This window comes from Kryptolebias marmoratus, linkage group LG11 (genome assembly GCF_001649575.2).
Source record: "Kryptolebias marmoratus isolate JLee-2015 linkage group LG11, ASM164957v2, whole genome shotgun sequence".
NCBI classification, from domain to species: Eukaryota; Metazoa; Chordata; class Actinopteri; order Cyprinodontiformes; family Rivulidae; genus Kryptolebias; species Kryptolebias marmoratus.
The window spans coordinates 18,971,943-18,997,502 of NC_051440.1; the positions used below are offsets into that span (position 1 = coordinate 18,971,943).

Consider the following 25,560-nt stretch of genomic DNA (forward strand, 5'->3'; position numbering starts at 1 on the left):
AAGCGGATTATCGTGTGCGTTTGATTTGTATCACGCGTGCAGTTTAAAGGGGCGGCTCGCTCTTTTTATAACACCAGGAGCTAAACGACAACTCAACTTAGCTGGCTTTTCTTTTTACTATCTATCCAATATGAACAGCTCATCTTTTTCAGGCAGGTGAGAACATATATTATGGTTTATATGTTTTTTATTTACTCACAAATATACATTTTTATATTGTGTAAACATATATTTGTGAAACCTAACTGCAAAGTCTGCTCGAAAAAGATTTGTTTTTTATTATTTCATGATTGTATTATTTTGACGGTTGTTGAAGCAAGTTTTTAGTCGCGGTTTATTGTTCTTTTATAGTAAAAAAATGAATTCCGTGCCACGCCTGTAAACAAAACACACGTACTTGAGAGCGGCACAACCGAGTCATGCGCTGTGTGCGACCGTCACCTTGTGGACAGACACTGCAACTACACGCAGGACTGAAAAGATACACCGTACGGTAGAGGGGGCCATAACCCAAAGCTTCTAGTCACAGCATTAACCCGCATGCTTGTGTCTAGCCTGTTACAGCCTGGTACGAATGAAAACCCGCCTGCTTAACGCGGGCTAAAGTTATCCCGGAATAAGGACAGCACGCATGTGCCGTCAACCCGGATGTAGTTGTTTCTGTTCGCGTATTTCTGTAATTCTCCCAAGTTATGACGAGACTGCCACAGCATAAGTAAGAATCACGCAGTCAAATGATTGCATCTTGAGGAACTTGGAAGTTTAAATAGATGCGGACGGCTCATGCCGTCTTCTTCTGTGTTTCAGTCTCACAGCTGAGCAAACGGTATGGACTTTCGCGGCAGGAAGCATGAGCGAGGCAGCAACTGGACCGACCCGGAGATCGTGGAGCTGCTCCAGCTGTGGTCCGACGAGTCGGTCCAGATCGAGCTGGAGAGCTCCCTGCGCAACCAGCGGGTGTTCGACCGCATTGCCCACATCCTGCGCGAAAAGGGCATTTACCGCACGGGGGACCAGTGCAGGGAGAAGATCAAGAAAATGAAGCTGGAGTACCGGCGCATTAAGGACAACCACAAAATGAGGACGTGGAAGTTCTATGACGTCATGGACAGAGTCCTGGCGAACCGTCCCGCTATCACCTACTCCTCGCTGGGCGGAGCTGTCGTGGCCCAGCAGGTGTTCCAGAGCTCAGGTGGGTCTGAGGCGTTCCTGCAGGCGGTTCCTGCAGGTTCGTTTGGCCCGGCTTCGTCAGGGGGGTTCTTATTTGGTCACCCCCCGAAATCCGGAGAGGCACTGGGCATTAAATGTGAGGATGTGGAGGAGAGCATGCTGAACTCAGGTGTTGCGCCTCCTGAGATGTACTACGGCTCTGGAGACGATCAGGAAACGGATGGACAATCTTTGCTGGAAGCAGAGGACACACTGAGACAGGCCGAGAGCTCAACAAATCCAAGAATCTCTCCTTCAGGTTCTTTGGCATATTGTTACAGTTATTAAGATCAATCTTCACCTTAGCATATCATCAGGAAGTAAATGCATATCTTTGTGTTTCCAGGTTTTAGTGACTTGAACACCTCTGGCTCCACAACAGCTGCCCCCCAAGGGGGTCCCGTGACACAAGAAATGTCTGAGCCGCCCAGTAAAGAAGGCTCCCATGCACCAACCTCTGTGAGACACAGGAAGCGCCGGCGGGGTGGCAGAACCTCGTGGGGTCGTGGGAGCGGCAGACCCAGCGGCCAGGAGAGCCTGGGCAAAGCCCTGGTCAGCTTTCTGAACTGGCAGCAGTCGGCAGAGGAGCGCCTCCTCTCCCTGGAGGAGGCGCAGCTGGAGCGAGAGTGGCAGGCCGAGGAGCGGCGGGGCCAGCGGGAGGAGAGGAGGGCGGAGCAGGAGCGCCAGCACGAGCTGCAGCTGTTCGGCATGCTCACGGGGGCCTTGCTCGCTGCCAGACAGGGTGCTCCGACCCCTGCACCCACCGACTCCTCCACCTCTCCCTCGGCTCGTCTCTCAGCTCCTCAGATGACTCCGTCCGCCCCTCCGGCCTCGTCGTCTTCACCCCAGCCGCCTGCAGAAGCTCCCACAACACAGGCCATCTCCACCCGGGAGACAAAAACGTCCCAGCCCGCATCTGCCACGGCCTGCCAAACGCCGCAGGGCGTCTTGGCCACACTGAGAGGGGCAGAGACCCCTGGCCGAAGTGTTTACCTGTCAAACCGCGGCAACAGCATTCGACAGCATCAAGGCATTCTGCAGGAGGGCTTCCTGCAGTACGCAGAGAACAAGTACCACGACGCAGACAACCCTGATGTGAGTGAGCCACACTCCGCACGCAGTGTCTGATATAAAACATGTAGATTTAACCAGTTATTTTCTTGTTGCAGGGAATAATCAACATGGGCACCAGTGAGAACAAACTGTGCTACGATCTCCTTCATGCTCGAGTAAGACAAATATCAGTCACACATTAAAACCTTCTGTTGTGTGAAAACAAGAAACATGCCTCCTTGTGCACAAAAACATATGATTAACCACACAGAAGGGCACTGTCTTCTTACACTTAAATAAACAAAGAGTACATTCTGAATTTAAGACACAATAGTCACAGTGACAGCGATGGTATAGTTTCTATTAAAAAACATGAATTGTGTAGCCGTTTGAATTAATTTTGCATGAATTTACACATGCTCCGTTTTGTGATCTGTGACAGCTGACCAAGCCTGACATGCTGCACGTGGAGCCATCTTTGCTGCAGTACGCAGACTGGACGGGCCGCTCTTTGTAAGACAAGAGATCTGCGTTTGCAACTTGAGTGAAAGTCGCAGCTTTCCTCTCGACGTCTCTGAAATTCTTTCTGCCTCGCATGTCCTTCAGCCTCAGAGAGGAAGTGGCGAAGTTCCTGACTCAGTACTGCTGCTCTCCAAAACCGCTGAAAGCCGACGACGTGAGTGGAGCTTTCTGGTTTTACTGCTGGACTTTGACAACTAGTTAAATGATAACAAAGTGCAACACAGCTTCTACGCTCGTTCTTGTTTTTTTTTAGGCTCATCAGAATTTCTGGAAAAAAAACAACAACATTATTTATGTTTTATCATTATGAAGCATACATGCTTATTGAGTTCTAAGTTCTGACAGCTGAATGACAGACAACATTAACAGTTTCAAACTACTTCAGCAGAGGAACATTCAGCTTTCTGAAGGTTGTGCAGCAGCAGCTCAGTCCAGTTGAGCTCTGGATGAAAGCTGACACTGAAACTTCTTTGTTTTTTCAGCCGTTCTGTTGTAGATTTGCTGCTGTGCCTGAGATTACTGCTCTTTTGCTTGGCTCAGCTTTGGACATCTGATCGTAGAGGATATCATACTCGTATTATCACCCTTCCACCTCTGTGCTTGTCCGTTGGGACGAGGTGTTTCTGTTGCTGGTTTGAACCAAAAGTGGATTATAAACAAACATTTCCACTTGGTTCTCTTTGATCTGAATATTTTTTTCAGATGTAACTTTGCAGCCTAATTAGCTTTTTCTCAACAAACGGTACTTGTTGATGTATTTCCAAGTGTCCCGTCAAGAAGTTTTGCGATTTCCCTCAGATTTGCAGGATCTAATTTTTAGGATAAACTTGTTCCAGTGTCCTCCCTCTGGAAAAAACTGGCAACTTCCTTGATAAATGTTCTACTGATGGATATTTTGTCTCCTGTACCTGCTGGAGGAATGGCTCCAAATGGTTTGGAAATGGGCTTTTAATTGTCGCCAGCTCGATAGGCAGCAACACTTTCATTGAAGTCAATACTAATTTGGCATTGTGTTCACAATTACCTGAGTAATACGGCGCAAAACTGCCGAAACTTCTGCTTTAATTACCGAAGCTGACAGTGAATCAAATCAGTTTGATCAGCAGCAGCTAACTGCGACTAACTCTTCTGATTTCCTCGGGAGCAGTAAAGATATACGCACTTATTTACAGTTTAATCCGTTGTGTGTTTTTCTTCATTTTGACGTTTTAATAATCTCGTTTTTATGTCTGTCAAGGATCCGATAATGTTTGTTATGTCCTGATATTAAATCTTACAGCTGAAAGAGTGCAGACTTAGTTTTTTATTGACTGTGGAAGCTATAAAAACAAGCTTTCAATAACACGCTATATAATATGTAGCATAGTGTGAGGTTCTTGCACATAAGTGTGAACATTTGTATATAATGCTAAAGGGAAATATCGCAAAATTAGACATTATTGTATTTTCTGCAAATAGATGCCACTTTACATATCAAAAGCTAATATGCAGTGTGTACAAAAGGTAGAAACAAACAAATATTCTGTTCAGAGTAATAAAATAAGCTCGACTTTACCTTTTTGATTCTATATAACCTTTTTTTTTATTTCAACACCCTTAACACAAGATTGTAAAGCATCAGCAGAGAGGTAGTTCGGCTGCCTGCCACACATAAAAGAAGTCAGCCACGGATAAACAGTTCATCAAATCACAATGACAAAACAATTTGATAAAAAGCAATATCCCACACACACACACACAGTCAATCTGCTGTTGTAGAGAACGGCTGCTTTATTAGGTGAATGGATCTGTTACATATTTATTCTCCCACACCCTGCTGTGTAATAAATGACTCGTTTGTAACACAGTGTGTGTGTGTGTGTGTGTGTGTCCAGGTTGTGGTGATGAATGGCTGTTCCTCCCTCTTCTCATGTATATCTGCAGTAATTTGCGATCCTAAAGGTAGGCTCACAAATGCACCCGCATGTTGCACGTGCCTTTTTATCCAGCTGAGTAAAGACGCGTGTCGAAAAGAAAAAAAGAAAATGGAGATTTTCTTTCGGAATATCAGAGAGGGGGAATTCTTTTTGCACGGTTATCTAAAAACTTTAATTGAGCGTTTTTCAGCGCAGCTTCGGGCAAGCTCTCTTTTTAGGTGCTTTGTTCATTTTTTTTTTAACTCTAATGCAAAACCAGACTTTTTTTTGGCTATAACATGTTTTTAATGATGACTATTTATTGTTTAAATAATATCAGATAAAGATTGTTTTCATTTTATTTAGTAATATGCACTTTTTTGAGCAAAACTCCCATGTTTGTAACTGTAAAATCAAATGAAATGAAAAGTTATTTGTCTTAATGATAATATAATAATGTATTATAAATTAGAATATTAATAATATGTCGTCTATCGTGCGTGTCTCTATGTTCTAGATGCCATTCTTATTCCTACTCCTTTCTATGGCGTTATCACTGAAGATCTGGATTTGTATTGCGACGTAAAACTCTTCCACGTTCCTCTCGATTGTGAGGTAGGAATGCAGGTCCTGATGTCAGAGTTTAACATGTTTAACGCCTCCGTGTCATATTTACTCCCTCACTAAGGTGTACGGTCAGTGTTGAGTTGATGTTTTCCCTGTTTTCCCTTTTTAGGCTGATGGCAAAGACAGCCGACCGTTCCAGCTCACTGTGGAGAAACTGGAGGACGGCCTAAAGAGAGCTGAACAAGAGGTAACTTATGGAAACATTTTTTATTCAGCTCCTCTTTCCTTGAATGAATATTTAAAGCTGAGCAGAATCACCCTTGTAAACGCTGATAATATAAATGCCCGTTTTTCTCCGAGATTTTCGGCTCTGGCTCTAAAAGACTGCGCAGCTGCAATAAAGCAGTTTATATTTACCCAGAGGCTGCTTATTTCTTTAAGGGTCTGATCATTCGAGCCATTATTCTGATGAACCCCCACAATCCTCTGGCTGAGATCTATACTCAGAAGGAGATGATCGCCTTCTTAGACTTTGCCAAAAGGTATGTTTACCCCATTATTATCCCCCGCCGTGAGGCTCATCCTGTGTGTGCGTGGAGTATCAAGTGTTTGTCACCCGCTTTTATCACCTCTCTGTAACCTGCAGCATATTGTCAATAACAGCTATGTGTGAAAGAGTTTCCTGTATCATCTTGTGTTGTCTGAACAATCTTGCCAGAGTTATTCTCTTCTTAGACCCCTCGGAGCACAGAGCTGCTGTAACCATAAATCTCAGGGCTTTTACTCTGACAGTAGGCGCTCGAGGATTCACTCCACGTTTATGTTGCATTTTCTTTGCCGTAAATAACCACTAACAGTAGAGAGCTGAAGCTTATACCGCTGTACTGAAAAATTTGTGTTTGTTTGGATCATCCTTCTCCCGGTTTAGGAATGAGCTGCACGTCATTGTGGACGAGGTGTACATGCTGACGGTTTTTGATGAATCTGTCACCTTTCACAGTGTCCTCAGTCTAGACAGGTACTGCATGATTACTCCATTAGACCCTTAATCATCACAATTGTGGCTGAGGACATCCTCTTATCTCCTGCTGATATGCCCTTATTTCAGTTTGCCCGACCCGCAGAGGACACATGTGATGTGGGGGATGAGCAAGGTACGTCCTGCCGAGGTCTGAAAGTGGGAGGGACTTTTTATCTTCCTGCTGACAGAAGAGGAAAATGACTTCTTCTGTGGGTATTTGGTCTCATAGCGCTTTGTTTTTCTTTTTTTTTTCTCTCTCTTTTGTTCCGACTTGTCTCTTTCTAGGACTTTGCAATGGCAGGAATCAGAATAGGCACTCTGTATACTGAGAACAGAGACATTGTGGAGGCTTTGGCTCAGCTGGGCTCCTTCCATGGTGTCCCTGGAACTTTGCAGCACCAGGTGGCACAGCTGCTTCGGGACAGAGGTATGAGCCGGGCCTCACGTGTTTTCGTAAACACATGGCGGTAGGAACATACGATTTACCACAAACACACCTCGTAGGGATGATTCACCTAATTTGGCCGAGGAGCTTCCAGGCGCTTCCTTCACGTTCAAAACATTTCAGCCCTCTTGCAGCTTCCTTTGGAGTTCTGCAGTGCATGAAGCTGTACAGATGCTTGTAGCGTTAAACCTGCTTATTGCCACTTTGCATTTCTTCTGTTCCAGAATGGATCAACAATGAGTTTTTAGCTGAAAACAGACGGAGGCTGAAAACTGCTCACAGCTTCCTGACTGGAGAGCTGCGTAGCGTCGGCATCCCCTTCCTGGACAGACCTGCCGCCCTGTATGTCTGGGCTGACCTCAGAAAGGTAACCAAAGGTGGAATTTGCTTTTATTCCGTCAAAGTTTGCGCGCGGACAACATTTTACCCTGTAAGGTGCTCCAGATTTGTCCCGACGGTTGTAGAAAACAGTGGACTCCTGAAGGGCTCAGTTCTGCCCCGTTGTTTCGGCAGTACCTCCGGGAGTCGTCCTTCCAGGAGGAGCTGTATCTGTGGAGGAGTTTCCTCAGACACAAGGTGCTGTTGAGCTGCGGCCAGGCGTTCTCCTGCTCCACTCCCGGATGGTTTCGACTTGTCTTTGCAGATCAGCAGCACCACCTTCAGCTCGGTCAGTTATTTCTCTGCCTTCCACGGAACCGTTTCTACATTTGTTATTTCTTTACCTACTCCCTGTCTGGGTTCATGTTTCGGTGAAAGGCATGTGTGACTGCCATTTTACCACACAGCTCGCTGCTCTATGAGCACAAAAACCTAACGATGATGATTAACATTAAGAATTTTTTGCCATGCCACCATTTTAGCCCAGAGCTTTAATCAGGGTAATTTACAGAATGTGTTCATGAAATTATAAACTACCTTTGCTCTGTAGTTTGTCATCAGTTTTCTACATTATACATGGATCGGTCTCCAGTTTTAAAAAAAGTGCTGCACTTTGGAAGATTAACTTTGATAAGTAAATAGCTGCCAGTTGAGTGTGGCGAGGATAAGCCCTGTAAGCAGGTTTTTCCTTCCTCCTGGTCCACCTCAGGGTTCTCATATCGAGGAATCAACATAATCCCAAACAGGAATTATCTCCAGTGGCTGAATCTCAGTAGAGAAAAAGAAATTAAGAGTGATCTTATATGATGGGCACGCCTGCAGTTTTCAGTTCATGAAATTAAAAAGAACCTTTCTAAAGTTATTTGGAAAAAAAAACGGACTAAGATGAAGTATGACAAAAGACAAAGGAGGTATGGCTTTTCCCAGCATTATACATTATAATTGGGCCTGTCATGGTGGACTTATTCCTGGGTGGCTATGCTGTAAATCCTAAGCTCCTATTGAGTCATGGGGGTGTGCTCCTTTCAGGTTTTAGGGGAGTTCACTAGTGTTGATAAATCTCTTTTTAAATCAGAATATAGCTCAGTTCTCCAGAACACCATAAAACTTCTGGTGGGACATAAATAAATGTACTCACAGTAGAGATGTGTCCTCATTTGAATAATGAGGCCTTCCCACCTGGTGTTAAATCTGCTGTATTCAGCGCCTGCCATTAAAAAAAAAAAAAGAATCCAAACAGTGGCATTGTTTGATGACAGTGATGATCTTCTGTTTTTACAGGTTCAAAGTATCTTTAATCTTTCACAAAAAGAGTTGTTTTTTGTCATTTTCCCACCTCACGTGGTCATTTAAATTAGGACACACCTGTTTTGTTCAGATGCAGTGCAGCTCAAAGTGAAGCTGTTCTAATGGCCCACAAAAGTGCGTTCTGGACTTCAGTGTTTGAAGGATCTTCAAACCATGGAGGGAAGATCTGTAGAACATTTATGACAAAGAGACTTAGCTCTTTGTATGTTAGAGGTAAATTTAAAGAAATTCAGTGGGAAATAATACACAGGAAACATACAAAAAACCTTATGTTTTGAATGAAATAGACTCAAGTAGATCACCCTCACTAGTATAAGCAGAGATAAGTTCAATTGTTAAACACAGAATCTGTAAAGATCTAGATAACTTTGTGTCAGGGCTACCTCCACAAGATACAGGTTTAGAGGGAAAGAGTTAATAAATAAACTTCTCTGGAGCTGGAGGTAGTGATAGAAGCTTCTGTGATGTAAGGCAGCCTGTCTGAATATGTGTGTGTAGCACAGATACACCTTCCACGCTGAAGTGGAAGGTCTGTTAGCAAATAAAGGAATGGATTTGATGGTTAAAAATATAATAACATCGTTAAGTCTTTTTTGTTCTTTTCTGCTGATTGTGGTTTTGAGTTTCTGGTAATGTTTTGTGTTTTATGTACAGAATAGGTTGAGACTTAACCCATCAGAAACACAAAGACCACTCTGATGTTCAGGGATGCCAGGTCATGCATTTGGTTGCAAAACTGTCACTAAAAGTCCTCATTTCTTTTTGGAAGAATCCGTTTGTGTAAAAATTTAAGTTTCAGCGATGAGTTAGGTAAAAACCATCACCCGACATCCCCATGGCAACCTAATGACCTCACAGCTGACGGACATCCACAGCTTCTCCCTTTTCTGTTTTATTTACTCACTTTGATAGATTCAGTTTAAATATTTGCAGCAGTTTTCAGGGGAAAAGGGATGGGTGGTTAAACACGGCTGAGTGTGTAGTTTCCTCTTTAAAAATGCTTCTTCTGGGGTTTTTTCTTCCCCTTATTACAGTTTCTGTCACAATCAAGATAAGATAATGTGTTTGGGATAAGAAACAAGTCCTAATTTAGTCATAGATTTGAATATTTTTGAGTATGTTTTTTGCGTTTTTCAAGATCCTTGACTTTTCACTCCTGGTTTTCCGTGCCACGTCCATGTGCCTTCTTCTTTTGCTCCTGTCCTTAGTAAGTGTTTGTTGATTTGTTTTTTGCTGCCATGACAGCCTTTTGTTCTCTTTTTTTGTTAAATAAATTAGTTTTCTTTTACATCATTATCAGTCTGCGTATTGGGTTTGCCTCACTCAACTATAACATTATTATTTTTTTAATTTTTGATGCAGTTTTTTTTTGTCATCTCTCCCTAATGGACTTTTTTGTGAAATATATTTATATCATTTGACACACTCTGTAAATCAACCTTGATCAGATGAGTTGCCTTTCCATTTTGAGTTATGCTTTTAAAAATGACATCCTTTTTTTAAATCTGAAGCTACTCATTAAAAAAAACGTTTTGTGTTATCCTAGCACATTTGAGTGGATGTTATTCATGTTTTGTGTTATTTCAGGCCTAAAGCGGATTCGAGAGGCTTTGAAAGAAGCTGAAGAAAAAAGTGCCGGCGCTGACACACGCTCCGTCAAAAGGACCGTCGACACGAGCAAAAACTCAGTAAAGGAGGAGAGTGCCGACCCAGACAACGCTGGGATTGTCAACTCAACATCGTCACCCCACAGCAAGTCGTCGGAGCAGCTGAAGGAGAGGGCGAGCCAGCTTCCTGACACGGGCTCCGTTGCTGCTGCTGACGAGTTTGTTTTGCTGGACTGCCAAGCGTCGAAGCCCGCAGAGAGCCTGGACTCGCTTATTGGAACGCTCAGGCATCAGATCCGTTCCTCTGATTGGCTGGAGAAAAACACCCCAGAGCTGTCTGCCGGGGAGGACCCAGAGATCCTTGATGTGTTCAAGGCCCTGCTGCAAAGAGCCAGGAAGTAAACTTAGGAGAAACAAGCACAAATGTAGCCGACCCTCTCTCCCTCTTGTTTCTGATTTAAAGAAAGAAAAAAAAAAAGATGCAAATGCTGCACGAGAAGTGACTCATCAGACATTATAATAAAGAGTGAAGAAAAATAACACTTTAAAGGTCAGGATGTGATGACAAGATAAAACATTTTCTGTATGAATCTTGAGGCCTTATTGTGAAGCTACAAGTGAAGAAAGCATTGTTTGGTTTTTTGTAATCAAGAACATGATTTACAATATGTAAATGCTAACAGAATGCCAAATGTAATTCAACAAGTCAATATCTATTCAGATATTATTAGCCTGTATTATTTTTGTTGTATACAGTTGATTTTATTAGATTATTTTCTGTGAATTTATCGATCTGTTAATAAAGAGTTAAATTATGCCATTCCCTTACCGCCCTTCACTTTGAGTTTACAGATATGTTTTCACTCAGGATGTCGGCTGACGCCGCTGTCAGATTATTACAGCGAATGTTTTTTTTTGACAACTTTCGTTTGGGGTGGTCTGTGGGTTCTGTTCCGTTGCAACAAAGGAAACAGCAGAGGGTGGGAGGCACATGACGAATCGGGGAGACTTCTGAGGCTGATTACACCCTCACAAGTTGTCCACAGTCAGAGCAGAGAGTGGGATTTCCTTTCGTGTTCTGTCATGCATAATGACCTGATAACCCCCTCACACACACACACATACACACACACACAATGTGACACAAGTAAATGTATTATTTTGCTGTTGCGTTATTTACCTCAGCTCAGATCTCCTCCCACAGAGTGTGAACGGTTCTGTCTTGTTTGTCTCTGTGTGTCCCTGTGATGGACTTCCCACCTGTCCAGAATGCCCCCCACCCCCCTCTCACACAGTAACCGTTGGGAGATGAGCACCACCTCCACCTCCCCCTGCCGCTTGGAAAGATAAGACTTGTCAAAGAAAAATGGACGGCTGGACGGATTGTGTCTTTCATGCGTTACAAGACTTTACACTTCCCGATTTTCCCTCCAGTTTCTCTTTTTGTCTCACTGTTCTGCATTTGTCAGAAGCATACTAAGTTCTGCTTCTTTAAAATCTGAATAGCAGTCGATGCCGCTTTCACTTTCTCTACAGCCACAGTGGAGAATTCAGGGGGAAATTTCTCTCCTGCTGGGGGGGAGTTTCCATTGCAGCGGAGGTGGAGTTACACGAAGGGGGTTGGTTTGTCTGTGAGGGCTTGTAATAACAAGTAGTGGAAGAAATGTTGAAAGTATTTGTGTGGTAGCATCGATACAGCGGTAAATCTAAGTGAATATTCATCTGTACACTGACTGAGATCACATCTTTGCCTCGGACAACTTTTTATCCTCGTCAACGACAGGTAAGACATCTTTAAAGCTGATGTAAATGATGTCAATAAAAGGTTTCTCTTTTGTTTTTCAGCTTTTCCAGCACATGGTCATTTACTGTATCCCTTCTGTTTTTCTCTCAGTGGTGTAAAAATGAAGTTTCTTGCTCTGGGAGACCTCACTGATCGCTTTCAGTTTGCTGAGTCTTGTTTGGGCTTGGCAGGCTGCCTTTGTGTGAGCTACGCTGTCTGGAGCCCCTTTTGGCTGAATGAGAAGGGGCTGTGGACATGTAACCATAACATAAGTGACCAGAACGATAGTAAAGATGGTGTTGTCTTCAATGGTGAGTAAAACACTGTTTACCTTTCTTACATCTTTCTTCAGTCAACCAATCAAATTGACCTTTTGTCAACAGCTGTCACTCCAGTTCAGGCGAAAAGACTGACTGAAATAAACTTATTTACCAAGGCATATGTATGTCCTGGCTGGGATGATTTGATAAGGAACTAGTTCTGCTGGAAATCAGCCTTAGGGAGATTTATTTTGTTTCTCTGAAACTCTAGTGGGAATCAATATGAAGAGAAAACACTCGGGCGATAAAACTTCTTAGCAGCGTTAAAACAAATTGGAACTTGCATTCGTTGCATTGGCTGAAACTTGTGTTACGCAAGAGACAAAAAGGTGTTTAAATCTGTCTTTGTCAATCACACCTTGTTTTTATACAAACAGACCTTTTTTCAAATTCATTTAGTACTAAAATCTTTGTAATTCCAAAATGCAGCAGCTTACAAATCACTTAAAGCTTCCGTTTGATGAGAATAATACAAACAGCATGTTAAATATTGAAGTCTTTTTATGTTTTGTTTTTTTTATCATAGGACAGATAAACACTACAGAGAGGTCAATTTAGCAGTAACACTGTTTGAATATGAAGCCACGATGTTGTCAGATGTGTTAATATGGCTGTATACTGCCTGAAATGAGCACAGACTTCCCTACAACAGAGGTCACTGAAACAGTAGAAGGGTACAAACCTGTTTTCAGTAACAGCGTAATCTTTGCTGGACAAGAAAATGCAATTCAATATGCATTTAATGTAGTTGCCCTCACATGTTAGGGTAGCATTTGTGATTCCAGATAGTATCTTAGTTTGTTACCCCAGAGAACAAAGAACTAATGACTTCCAAAGAAAAGTAAAACTTTGACTCAGTGGGTGAATGTACAGTTTTACAGTTTGACTCAGTCGACTTTACAGTAAAATCACCCAGAAGAGGCAGAAGCATTACTCTGTCTTGTTCATTTTAGTTTTTTTTTTACCTGCCTGGTTGTATTAGTGGTTGATATAATGTAAATTCTTATAAAAAGAAGATGACAATAAATAAATAAATAAAAATAAACAAAACACAGGATACGTTTCAAAAAGACTGCAATCAATTAACTGTTACCAGTAGACCTCGGTGTATATAGAATGTACAGCACTTCTGCTGTTGGTTAACTTTCTGCAGATTTAGCAACACATTAACTAAGCCTCCAACAGGTGGTGTAATATTTATTATGATTACTCATAAACACTTTAAAGGCTGAACTGGTTGTTCCACTCGTGGCTGCTATGAGAATGAAAAGACTCCCAACCAAAACGATTGTTCAGCAATGTTAAAAATAATTTAATAGTTTTCCCTCCCAGTGTGTTGTAGTTTCCTGCATAAGCATGCTTCAAGAAAACTGCTGTGAAAGAACACACATGCATACATACAAAATGAATTTATAATGTGCAAACACCTTTGAATTTAATCCGTTTTAGTTTCAGTGGTTGGTGTTTATCGTGCTGAGGGGTTACAGTGCAAACATGCTACGAATATCCGTCACATGAACATTTCTGATGTTAGACGCTTGTTTGTTTGTTGCGTGTCTTCCAGCTCTGGAAGCAGAGCGAGTCTTTGGAGTCCTTTCATTCCTGATGGCTGTGAGCACGGGCGCTCTCTGTCTGGTCTTCGCCCTCTGCTGGACGTCTCAGACGGTGCGCTCCTACACCAACACCCACCCTTTCCTCAAGGCAGGACAGGCTCTCTACCCAACCACCCTGCTTATGCTCACCCTGGCCTCCACCGGTACGAAACAGGGCTGCGTTTGTGTGAATGTGTGGAGAATTTGTTAACAGTTTCCCTTAATAACAATGAGACCATTGTTTTAAGAGTTAACTCAGAGAAAAAACGTTACAAAACAGCCATTCTCAGTTAACCCTAAATGCTTCAGGAGCTTTGGGGATGTAATCTTTTAGCCTAAAAAGTGTTTCTTTTAACAGCAGTGATTAACGCATGCCTTCAATTTGTCGTCAGGTTTCTTCTTCCTCCTAAGCTGGTCCTTTTTCACCTATCAGCATTGGGAGGAGATCCGTAAGGACTTCTCTGGCCTCGGCAATTCCTACTGGCTGGGAGCTGTGGGCTGGATCCTGTTGCTGGTTGTGGAGGTGATTGTTTTTGTGGCTGAACAAGCTGTCGTGCCGGACGTCATACCTGACTTGGAGAAGGCCGAGGAGTCATGGCAGGTTTCTTCTGCTCGATGGCAGTGATGGTTACCGACCTGCTGCCAGTAAAAGCAGAAGCAACATAGCTCAGAAATAAGGACGGGATCATTAACGCGCAAAGACTCATTCGGATTATCTGAGTCATATCAGTCATCGGGACTAAACACATCTGTCCCCTGCAGCGCTGACTGTAGTTTGCTTGTTTTCAACACCGAAAAAAAAAATACACTAAGGAACAATACTGCTGAACTGAAAAGCCTGGACACCAAATGAAAGACGACAGAATTCTGAAGTTCACGAGGATCTGTTCAGGCTTATCTGCGGAGAACAAACCCAGGTGTGCGTGGGCCTCTGGCTGGAAAAAAAATGGAAACTAAACACTGTCCTAAACATTCAGTCACGATCTTCACTGGAAAGTTCCTGCTGTTGTTACAAAGTACTTGTTAAATGTTAAAATAGTGCTTTTTTTGTTAAGCTCTGTTTGACTTTAACATTTTTATGTGAAAGAGAAACTCTTGTTCAATGTAAGCTACTTTATCTTTATTATAAAATAGCACAACCTTTGCAACACTTTAAATACTCTGTACTGTTATGTTATGCTGATTATTTTTATAAAAAAGGAAAAAATTGAATAATTCCATGTTTTTATTGGTAATAAAGAAGAGTAAGACTGCACCGAGATCATCTGTGATCATTTTCTGGTTAGCAGCTTCCATTTTGGTCATTTTATATAACGCCTGCATTCAGTGCCTGTCACATATTTGGACACATTCCCCATTTTTATTTTTTCCTACATACTGTATGACTTATTTGCACCTATGCAGTTTGCAAAAATGCAATAAAAGATGTCAGGTGATGTCAGTATACTCAGACTGATAAAACTGTAACAACATTTAGATCTTTGGCCTCCAAAGTTTGGAAAGGTTTCTGTTTATCAGTTTGATAATGAAGTGTAAATTTGCAGTCTTATGTAGATGCTGGCTGTGTTGTGTCTTCTGGGGGCCATGATGCGAGCTCTAATATAAGATGTTGTTAATTTGAGATTCGTGAGGCTTTTTTGTTATCGTGAACCTCTCCTCTGCAGCAGAGATGCAGTAACTCCAGGTCCTTCTTTCCTTCCTCCTTTCTCAGGAGAATGAGTTTGATCAAAGCGTTTCAAAGTTTTGCAGGTGCACTTGAAGAAACTTTCACAGATCTGATGTAATTTCAGCGGTTTTGCACATGTATCACAGACACCATTGATTCTTAAAGTAGCCAAAAAGAGAAATTTTATATAAAGCAACAATTTAACAACATAATGGATGTCTTTAAAGGCAAGAAAATCACCCTAACTCCTGTCAAGGCAAATTTGTTTGTTGAAAACTTTTACACAAGATGCTGCTGTAGTTTTACTCATTAAAAAAGGCAAAAACTAAAGGGAACCTTGTTTGAACGTGTCCAGGCCTGTCACTTTTAAGTTCAATGAGTCCAACCTTCCTGGTGGTAAAGTCAGCTGTTTAACTAAACCAAAACTCTAAAATTTCAAACGAGTATCTGTCCTTAAAAGCAAACCTTTACCCCAAGCTGGTAACGGGGAAAAACAAGAGCTCATGTTTTCTGGCTGAACAAGACTCTTCACTCTTTGCACAGTTGTCCACCAGCCTGCCAGGACTTGCATGTGTGCTGAAGCATTCTTTTTTTTTTTTTTTTTGCCAGCCAGCCCTACATCTGTTTCCTTTCTGAAACACTTACCTCACACATCCAAGGCATTCAGATCCCGGATATGCTGAGTATTTGGACCACCAGACAACAGCTTGACTCCAAATTCATTATTTACTTTTCTCTCACACCTTCCCAGGAGGAAAGGAAGCACTCAGATGCTGACTGTTTATGTTTACATTCTCAACCTGCCAAAGTGGGGGAGAATTAAGTGGCTCTGGCTCTGTTAATTGGGCGTTAATCAGGTGTTGCTCTAATTAAAAGCCAGTTCCGCCCTGTTGGGCCCTCGTAATGAGTTTGTTATTAAATCCACAGAGGATTTTTGTCTCTTTTTCAATTTACCAATAGGGTAGTGCTTAATTGCAGTGTAAATGAGAGGAAAGTCCTTGAAGGTCATCATGCATCAGCAAGCGATCCATGGACAAAATTGCTCTACAGAGCCTTTTTTTTATTCAAATCTCAAATTCATCTGCTCCACTGTGACTTCATGCGCAAAGCTGTGCACCTCAGCACTCGCTGTCATTTTGGCTCAGCTGAAAATTTCTAAAATAACAGCTTTTAATTTGAATTGCTAAATTAGGAGCGTGGATAGCACATTTTCCTTTGTAAGTAAAAGCACTTTAAAAATTGATTTTCTTTTCACCTTAAGTTGCTTTTATTTCACTCACTGGGCACTGTCTGGGAGCTTGAAAGCACACAGTGTTTTACGGCTGTCAGCAACTCGTAAACAAAATCTCCCCTTTCCATTTTCCACCATCACAGCTTACCTTTCTGAAAGAAAAAGACCAAAGATTGAGAATGCCTTCAGAGTGAGACAGGCCAAATCAATATGGAGATAGAAACAAAAAGATTGTGAGACAGTTAGGGGCAAGGGGAGAAGAAAAAACATGAAAGATGAATGGTGGAAGATGTAACACAGAGATAGACAGGTGGTCTGACACAGAGAGTGTGGATTGTTGAAGGGCATCTGCTCCAAAGACATCAATCAGATGAACAATGGCTGTCCATGTGGATAAAACACAACCTGAGCTTCAAAAAAATCAGTTTAGATGATTATGAGATTATGCTGCACCGCCTCAAAAGTATATAAACCTTTTCTGTGCGGCCACATTCACTAAGATAAATAAAGCCACAAAAGTAGCAAAGGAAGGCATTCTTAATCTGATTTTCTGAGCTCCAACTTTGTACTTTCAGAGTGGAAGAGAAAGAGAGAAAAAGCAGCCATTGTTTTCTCTTTGACCAGTTGGTGGTGCTGATGTAACATCCATTGCTTTGCCACTTCCAGCGGTATCGGGGGGGAAATTGGAAGATGCTGCTCTTATTTAATGAGTAATAATAAAAAAAAAAGAAAAAAAAGTTTATTCATTTATGCATAGTGTGTCTATATGTATGTTTGTTTTTTTATATGTGAAGCAGACAAAATGTTATTGATATTCTAAAGCAAATTTATGACGCCTCTGAGCCAAAATGCGCTGAACTCCTTAATCACTCAACTTTTATTTGACTTGATCTGGTAGCCTGATGAATTATGAAATAAAGAGCAAAACTCCACGCTTCTTGGTGTTTTATTTCTCTGAGGTTTACATAATTTATTCGTATCATTTGTAACATTCCTGGCAGGTTATTGCTGTTAGGTTCAAAGTGAAGACACTGAAGAAATACACAGAGAGAGAGACAATACAGCAGGGGGAGAAACAGACATAAAGATCAGAGGAGGCGAGAACAAAGAGGGACAGGGGATTTGAGATGTCACAAAATAGTTTCACAATGTCCCCTAATTCCGCACAGCTTTGTGTCGTGTCACATTTTGATGAACTTTGTCTCTTCTCCACATCCCTCAACACCAGCTCTCTATAGATCTGATAGCTCTGATGAAGTCGAAATCAGAGTTGGACCACTGCTGTCTTATGACCTCCAGTGCTCTATCATTAGTATAAGTGGACACTCTTTGAAAATGGAAAAGTCAGGAAATTTGATGTGTGGAGCCCTACAATCTCAAAGAAAGTGGACGAAGAGGGGAGTGCATGAAGATGTGGGGAGGGGATAGCCTTTGTCCTTCAGTCATTTTTCTTCCTCGGACTTGGTTTAGTTTGTCTGTAGAATCTGCAATGAGCCATTGCTCTCTGTGACTGACATCCCACCCAAACCACTCCACTGATTGAGTTTGTTAAGCTGAACAAGATTTTGAGTAAAGGAAAAAAATGAAAGGGTTTCTTTATCATTTCATATTTATTCATACAACCCATGGGACCCATTCTGAACCAGCTCCCCTAACAGATGGCAGGAGGTACTGAACATTTAAGCAACCAAAAGACAATTCTTACTTACCTGAATATGACTCGTATAACCCTTTGTACATGATAGCAGATGTCATTCTCAAGTACAAACACAGCTTTGTCACTTCAGGGTTGAGTTTAGGCAAAAACACTATAGATGGGGTTGCAAAAACAATGACAGTTTAGGCTAAAATTCATTATTTTTACACAGCACCATGATGATAATAAATCCAATTTTCCTGTATTTTTTTTTTTTTTTGGTGACACACAGCATGATGCAATATTTTTGAAATTGATTATGTTTTAGAAAAAAACTGTTAAGTGTCAGAAAACTACTTGGGCAAGGTATGGAAAAAAACAAAGTTGACAATAACATTTTTTTGCCCATAAGATCACAATCATGCTTGTAGCTCCCATTTAGACACTTTAAATTCAGGTGCTGTCGCAACCACTACAGGTTGCACATTTCATCCATCCATTCATTTTCTGTACCCACTTTGTCCTGTTCAGGGTCACAGTGAATGGTGGCCTATCTCAGCAGTCAACAGGCCAGAGATGGAATACATCCTGGACTCAAACACACAACCAACACGCTCATACTTCAAGGGCAAATGTAGAATCAACAGTTTACTCAACCGGCACGCTTTTGGCACTGTGGGAGAAAGCCGGAGAACCTGGAGAAAACCCACACATGCAGAGGGAGAACATGCAAATTGAGATTTTAACTTGAGACATTTTTTCTGTAAGGCGACAGTGCAAACCATCCCAACCCCATGTAGCCCGGGTTTTACTTTTTAAAAAAACTAAAATCATAGTTCCTTATTATTTGCACAAGTGACCCACAAAGTTGTGTTTGGAATGAAGACTATAATCTATTATTTTTGTCCCTAGCTTGAAAAGAATTCTTTGACTTTTTCAGTGTAAAGGTTTGTACATCGACCATGTTTCCCAGGCCGTAACCTTGTCCGGTAAGTGGTCTTGTCTTGGACATCACAGTCCAGACAATGAAGCTGCAGTTCCATTCTCGTGCCACTATTCACTTCTTGGCCGCTGTATCCTCTCCCTTCTCTTATCTCTGTATGACCAAGGAAATTAAATTACAAATATAATCACTCGGCACTAGTTTCTTTAACAGCCCATTTCTGCTTTGCATATTGAGTGTGCTTTGCTTTGCACACATTGTGTGAAGTTACTTATTAGCCTGTTTATGATAATGGGCTGTGCTCTACTTGGGAGTGACAAACCTTTTCACAATGACAATAAATTAAAGTGAAGGGAGTGGAGGAAGAGGTGAAAAAATGCAATAAAGGGAGACTTGGATACAGCCATCATGGGAAAAGAATTTGGCATGGGTGAATATTCTTAAAGAAGATTTATGATAATGAGCTGACAATAGACATTCATTTATACTGGGACCAAAATGATTCCTTTTCAGCCTGTAGCACATTATGTACATTTCTCTATATACTGGAAATGCAAGTTTCACATCGAGCAAAAATAGTTTTTTGTTACTTTCAGTCATTGCAATGATTCAGCATTAAGGATTGGTTTGTCAGCCCAACAATGAACAAATTTTAATAATGGCTTTCTATAAGTTTTGTGTAATCACTTCCCACAGACCATTACCAATGTCAGTCAACATTTGATTTGTCCTAAGCAATAACGCAGTACATTCTCTGACTTTTTTCATAAAACTTTAGCTAAAAGTAAAAGAAAAAGAAAACAAAAAAGTTTTTGTGTAAATTTTAACAAAATACTGTTTATTATTATTTATTTTTTATTCACAAGTCAGTTAATTAATTTTAAAATGTTTTTTCTCATTTCTTCCTCTTGCAGATTTGACTATATAAAAGACAATATCGCCACATATTTCATTGTTAAACTGAATTTAAAAGTACGTAAAATTGCACAAATTTAATTACAGGATACTTGATTTTTAAACATTTAAATATGAAAAACTTGAACTAGTAGAACAGAAAATGATTGTATTAAATAAAGGCACACAATTAGAGATGTTTTAAAATGACAATTACTACAATTTAATCCTGGTTGAATATAGTGTCTCTTGCTGTTTTATCCATTGAATTACCTTTAAACACAGTTTAAAAATATGTATTTAACTTATATTTGTAGGTTTAATGAAAAAACCAACAACTATATTTTCAATGCTACTTGACAATTTTATTTCAGATCATTTGTCACAATGCATATAAAATTTGGGCAATTCTTTACATGCATACATCACATTATTTTTAGCCAAATGTGGAAGTAGATATATGATTGAAATTCTTAAAATGTGTTGGATGAATTAGGCAGTTATTGTATCTGACCCAAACACATGCTATTTGTACTGTAACTTGATGGCTATAAGGTATGAAAAGTACATAAGTTTATGGTCCACCAAGAAAACAGCCGATGGAAACTCCTGTGTGAGGTGACATGAATCGACTCCAGTGAGGATTCAGTCAGCTTCATTGCTCCTCCAGACCAAACTTGACATTATCCATGCTCGCCGCAAAATAGCCAAAGTTTGTATTCAGTGTTTGTATTCCAGTTTGTATTCACTATTGTCAATGTTGTCAAAAAGAAAGACCCATTTTTCAGTATAAAATACAAACAAAAATAGAAAGTAGTACTAGTTGTAGCCCTGCCAGTGAGCAAAAGAAAAGACAGACTCATTTACTGAAATAACTCTGGAATCACTATTTACTAAGTGACTATTTATTTCCAACAACTCAGTAATTGGAATGGTGTTCATTCAATACAAAATAATTCCTTTATTTCAAGAATATCCTTTTTTAAAGACACTTTTGTTCAACCAACTTTCAAAGATCACTTGGCAAAAAGCCCAAAATGGTGATAACTGAGTGCCAACTTGAGGGTTTAAAATGACAGTTCACAAACCAATAAGGAACATGGAGGTGCTTTGTCTCTTATTTCTTCACAGCCAACAATTTGAAAAATTTAGTTTGGCAAACGTCAGCATGTTGGCATATATGTCAAACTGTGCCCACATGGAGCACTGCAGTATGTTGCTTTTTAAACTTCATTAATTCTACAAAAACAGCAAATAAATAAATGAGAAACACAACATCATTCACTCACGTACTGCTGACAGCTGTATGAAGTACACAGCCTCCTCCTCAGCTCCAAAAATTTCCATACACATAACTCCCTTTGACTAAATAAACAGTCTCCAATGCTCTCCATCTTCCTGTCTCTCCTTCAGGTCTCTCACAAAAAAGAGGACAGATGAATTTGAATGATGCACTTCCCTTAGGAGCCAAAAGGCAAAGTTAGTAAAAGTAGAGTGAAAGGAGAATGGAAAGAATAGGATTTTTATCAACATTCTTAAAGGAAAGCTATCACAGTTCTCCCTCGCCTCTTTCCCATATTCCCCTTTCAGTTAGGAGTTTATTTGCTTATGCAGAGACTGTTGCTTCTACAGGCAGGCCATCAAATGCATACCCGTATCAATACCATCAGATCTGTCTGGTCCCAAAGCTGCCACTGAGCAGGTTGATGGGTCTGTTTATTGTGATCTTTATGTATTCAGTGCTAGTCAGTCCTCCCAACTACAGGGAATACATGTTAGTTGGTTCCTTCCTGAGGCATCTTTGTGTTCTACAATAGTGAACAAACACTATGTGCCCTTGAGTTGGGCTCCACTGCTCAATTCTTTCTCAGTGTGGAGCAAGCCACAGGCTACACTGAACTCTGAGACAGAACTCCAATCTATTCTTTTCAACAGTTACTGTATATTTCTGTTCATGTGCTCATACAGCCTATAGCTATCATCATCCTTTCCTCTGGCAGGTTTTTCTTGAGCCTGGACTTGTAAACTAAATGGCTCCCTGTTGGATCATGCGAATCATTGCGATGACTGGTTGATAAATGTTCCACCACCCAGACTCTGGCTGCAGAGGTCCTTTCTTTCTCCAACTGCAAATGCTGCCAAATGACAATAACCTCCCTGAACACAACTCCCACCTATCCACAGAATCTGTGACAGCCCCTCCCTTCTTCTATTATTATTGATGTGTGCTACACATCAGGTTTAAGAACACTGAATCAGCCCAGAATCAACATGTGATGCTCTGACCATTGTTCCTTTGTAGGGCTCTCCATTGGACATTTTTGGGTAAAAGCTTAATGCATATGGGAAATTTTTTTATTGTACTTTTCTTCCTAGTGGCTGTGAGAGGAATAATGGTGGGAACACCAGTTAAACAGTTTTGCTCTGGGAATTCACTATTTCATTCAAGGAGCCTATAAACCCACTGTATTATCAATCAACTACAAAATATTTATTTTCATTAATGTTCAAAGTGACATGTTGTTTTAAGACAGTTTTTTATGATCAGTTACCAAAATGTTAGATTTTAGTTTATGCCTCTTTTGCTTATAAAGTTGAGATTGCTTTGATTGATAAGGTGATTGATCCAAAATGAAAGCATGAAAGACCAGATGATATATGAATATATTCAGTGTCGATGTCATCAAGTACAGGAAAAAACAAACTGGACTTCAGAATCAGGATATAGTTTTGTTTAGGAATAACTCCTTTTAATACAAACACTGAGTTTCATTAAAGACTTCTACATGTGCCAGAAGCTACAGATCACTTTGATTTACAAAAAAAAAATATAATAAAAATAAAACCTTACATAACATTACATAATCTATTTAAAAAGTTTGTAGATGCAAACTACTTATGATGGTTTAAACGATTTGCCAGGAACGACTTTCTTTAAGGATGATGAAAGTTTGAAATCTTGAGTTCTTGTTTACAAAATGCAATCCCTCATCTGACAGACCTTCTGTGTAAACCAGCTCCAGACAGTTTGGAAAAAATAGAACTAATGCATGATTATACACAAGCCAAACTCTCTGCGAGGATGTTTATGTCACTAGAGGACCCCTGGTATCAAGATGACTGCTCTTCAATCAAGGAAATCTACATTTAATTAACACAGAATTAAAGAGCATTGTTATTTTGATTAAATACACTGGTCCTGATTCACCGATTCTTCTCTAGTGCCCCTGAATAAGGCTTAGGATTTAATCTCTTCAGTTTATTGTGAGTGTATCGACATCCATCTGGATTGTCTGCTCAGATGCAGGTCTAACTTTACAGAAGGCTCTACTACATCACAATGCTGCAGTAAATTCACAATGCAATCTCAGCTCTCATTAATAACCTTTTTGTAAACATTCCTGGAACTGTAAAAAAAAGCCCCCTCCCCATCTTTTAATAATGGGGTTCTTGAAAAGGACACTCAATATAAATATGGTGTAAGTTGTTCCTCTCATTGTATAACTCACCAACAGATGAACTGAGCTGGATCAAAAGCAAAATAACTTTGGAGTGCTGCAGGGAAATGCTATCATGCAAAAGACTTGGAATGAACTAATATGGTCCCTATACTCAACTAGCCAACAAAATGAATACATGCATAGCTGGAAATTTAAGATATTTTGTTGGAATACTGTCAACAGCTTGTGGTAGATGTTATTTGTAGAATCTGTGACATTGCAGGGCATTCTGTTACAACTCCATCAGTCTAGATGAGCCAGCAACAAATGTAGCCAAGCCATACAGGGTCACACAAGGCCCCAAGACAGCATTACTCAACTGGCTGTCACTGTGTGAGTGAAAGCAAAATTAACCCTTTAGTACAGAAGCAGAGGAAGCTAATTAACCATCTCACTGGAATAATCTGAACTTTGATTATGAACAAAACCAGAGGAAGAAAAGAAGTGAGATAAAAGAAGTAAAACAGTGAGTATGAGAGACAAGGAGATGAATGAGAGGGGATTTGAGTAGTTGGGTAAGGGGTTTGTTCTGGCAGGAAGCTTTGATGAATACGTCTGTGCTGGAATCTACCTCTTTGAGTATTAATCTACCAAATCATGTCTCTGGATGAGGAATGGAAGAAGTGGACAGACTTGCTCAGAATTGTCTAGGAGACACCGAAGAAGATGTCGAACGTGCTTTGAAACAATAATTAAAAATTAGCATACCAAATGCTCAATATATTGCAAGACACACGGTGGAAATACAAAAGCGAAATGCCCCCTTTACCCTGAATGTAATCACAAAGATTCCCACATTCTTCATGACATTTTGAAATACCATGGTGCAATTTTGGTTGGTCTATTCAAATGTGGGTATTGCTGACATTTTATTCCTTGTGAGGGAGATACCAGTGCGGCTGTGGAATTCATTCATTGTCTATTTCTGCTATTGACACATTTTCATAAGCTGCCGTGTGACTTGAGCTGTCTGAAGACTTTTTTTTGGCTTATGTAGTTCTGCCTGGAAGGCTTGATCTCTCTCCCCCTTTCCTTGTCACAGCCTGCAATCAGCCTAAGTCCTTTTGTGTTCTCTGTTCTGATCTAAGCTTGTTATCCTGTGCAACTCCTTTTCAAACGATCACTACTAGATCCCTCTTCTCTGTCTTTAACCACCATCTTGCTCCCATGTTCTATTTGTTCTCTGTCTCTTTGTTTTACACACACACATATCTGGAAATAACAACTATGAAGTTTCTCAAGGATAGATTAGTGGGACTACTTTATATTTATTTGATCCTTATCTTTGTCATAACCTGCACACTGGCACCAGCTCCCCTAGTGACATTCAGTCCTCTTTATCCCCCTTTTCTCTATATAACTCCCCCCACACTCTACCCTAAAAACCCTTGCAAACGCCTGCTACTGCTGCTCCCTGGACTTTGTTGAAATTTTAGCATATCGTAATATAAAAAAACATTCCCTCCAAGTGTGAGGCATCCATTCAGTGGTGAATTTCAAACTTCTGCATGTCCTCCTAAACTGCAGCTTGTGGTCCCCTGGGGTTTGCTTCCCACATTCATAACACTCCACTCCATGCCAGGTGGCTGTCTCCACAAGTCCTCTTCCTCATAAATCAGACTGCCTTTGAGTTGATCAATAACAAGTCAATTAGCAGGCGCAGAGAGATAAGGGTCTCTGGGGGTCACTGCTTGTTTGTCAGGCAGACATCTGTAGCTCTGTCTCTGTCTGCCATGGAGCTAGGTGTGTCGTTTACCTTGAAATCATGTGGCTACTTGGCCATCATAAATCTAACTATCAACTATAAATAGGCTTGGAACATCTTGCAACAATCCATCATTTGTTTGTTCTCAGATACATAATGAATCGGGGCTGGGCTCCTAGGATCTCTTGGCTGTGTGTAACAGATTTGAATACTACTTGAAGACGACACTTTTTAAACCTCTTACTTTGCTCAGCAACACTTCCTGTGAATAGATGTGGCTGTCAA

General features: G+C 40.8%; 2 protein-coding genes across 3 annotated transcripts; both read left to right on the forward strand.

Moving 5' to 3' along the window:
- The first annotated feature begins 42 nt into the window (after positions 1 to 42).
- accs (1-aminocyclopropane-1-carboxylate synthase homolog (Arabidopsis)(non-functional)) lies at positions 43 to 10,828 on the forward strand. Of its 2 annotated transcripts, none has more exons than XM_017422951.3 (16): positions 43 to 156; positions 808 to 1,468; positions 1,556 to 2,304; positions 2,379 to 2,438; positions 2,705 to 2,775; positions 2,869 to 2,938; positions 4,659 to 4,725; positions 5,197 to 5,294; positions 5,416 to 5,493; positions 5,688 to 5,788; positions 6,175 to 6,264; positions 6,355 to 6,400; positions 6,553 to 6,694; positions 6,937 to 7,079; positions 7,226 to 7,379; positions 9,986 to 10,828. In XM_017422951.3, exons 2-16 carry the CDS (start codon positions 829 to 831, stop codon positions 10,405 to 10,407), a joined length of 2,931 nt encoding a protein of 976 aa, XP_017278440.1. In that variant the 5' UTR covers positions 43 to 156; positions 808 to 828; the 3' UTR covers positions 10,408 to 10,828. The 2 variants fall into 2 exon arrangements, with proteins under 2 accessions (XP_017278440.1, XP_017278439.1); XM_017422950.3 differs by lacking the exon at positions 43 to 156 and adding an exon at positions 555 to 715.
- Positions 10,829 to 11,639: 811 nt separating this feature from the next.
- Positions 11,640 to 14,955, forward strand: si:ch211-256a21.4. Its single transcript, XM_017422992.3, has 4 exons — positions 11,640 to 11,788; positions 11,900 to 12,099; positions 13,673 to 13,864; positions 14,093 to 14,955. Exons 2-4 carry the CDS (start codon positions 11,910 to 11,912, stop codon positions 14,323 to 14,325), a joined length of 615 nt encoding a protein of 204 aa, XP_017278481.1. The 5' UTR covers positions 11,640 to 11,788; positions 11,900 to 11,909; the 3' UTR covers positions 14,326 to 14,955.
- The last annotated feature ends 10,605 nt before the right edge of the window (positions 14,956 to 25,560 follow it).

Bases quoted from the DNA above. Each gene is read 5' to 3' on its own strand.
- si:ch211-256a21.4 (XM_017422992.3), top strand. From the start codon at position 11,910: ATGAAGTTTCTTGCTCTGGGAGACCTCACTGATCGCTTTCAGTTTGCT. The intron at 12,100-13,672 runs GTGAGTAAAACA...CGTGTCTTCCAG, and splicing joins AGATGGTGTTGTCTTCAATG to CTCTGGAAGCAGAGCGAGTC. The intron at 13,865-14,092 runs GTACGAAACAGG...ATTTGTCGTCAG, and splicing joins GCTCACCCTGGCCTCCACCG to GTTTCTTCTTCCTCCTAAGC.
- accs (XM_017422951.3), top strand. From the start codon at position 829: ATGGACTTTCGCGGCAGGAAGCATGAGCGAGGCAGCAACTGGACCGAC. The intron at 2,439-2,704 runs GTAAGACAAATA...GATCTGTGACAG, and splicing joins ACGATCTCCTTCATGCTCGA to CTGACCAAGCCTGACATGCT. The intron at 5,295-5,415 runs GTAGGAATGCAG...TTCCCTTTTTAG, and splicing joins ACGTTCCTCTCGATTGTGAG to GCTGATGGCAAAGACAGCCG.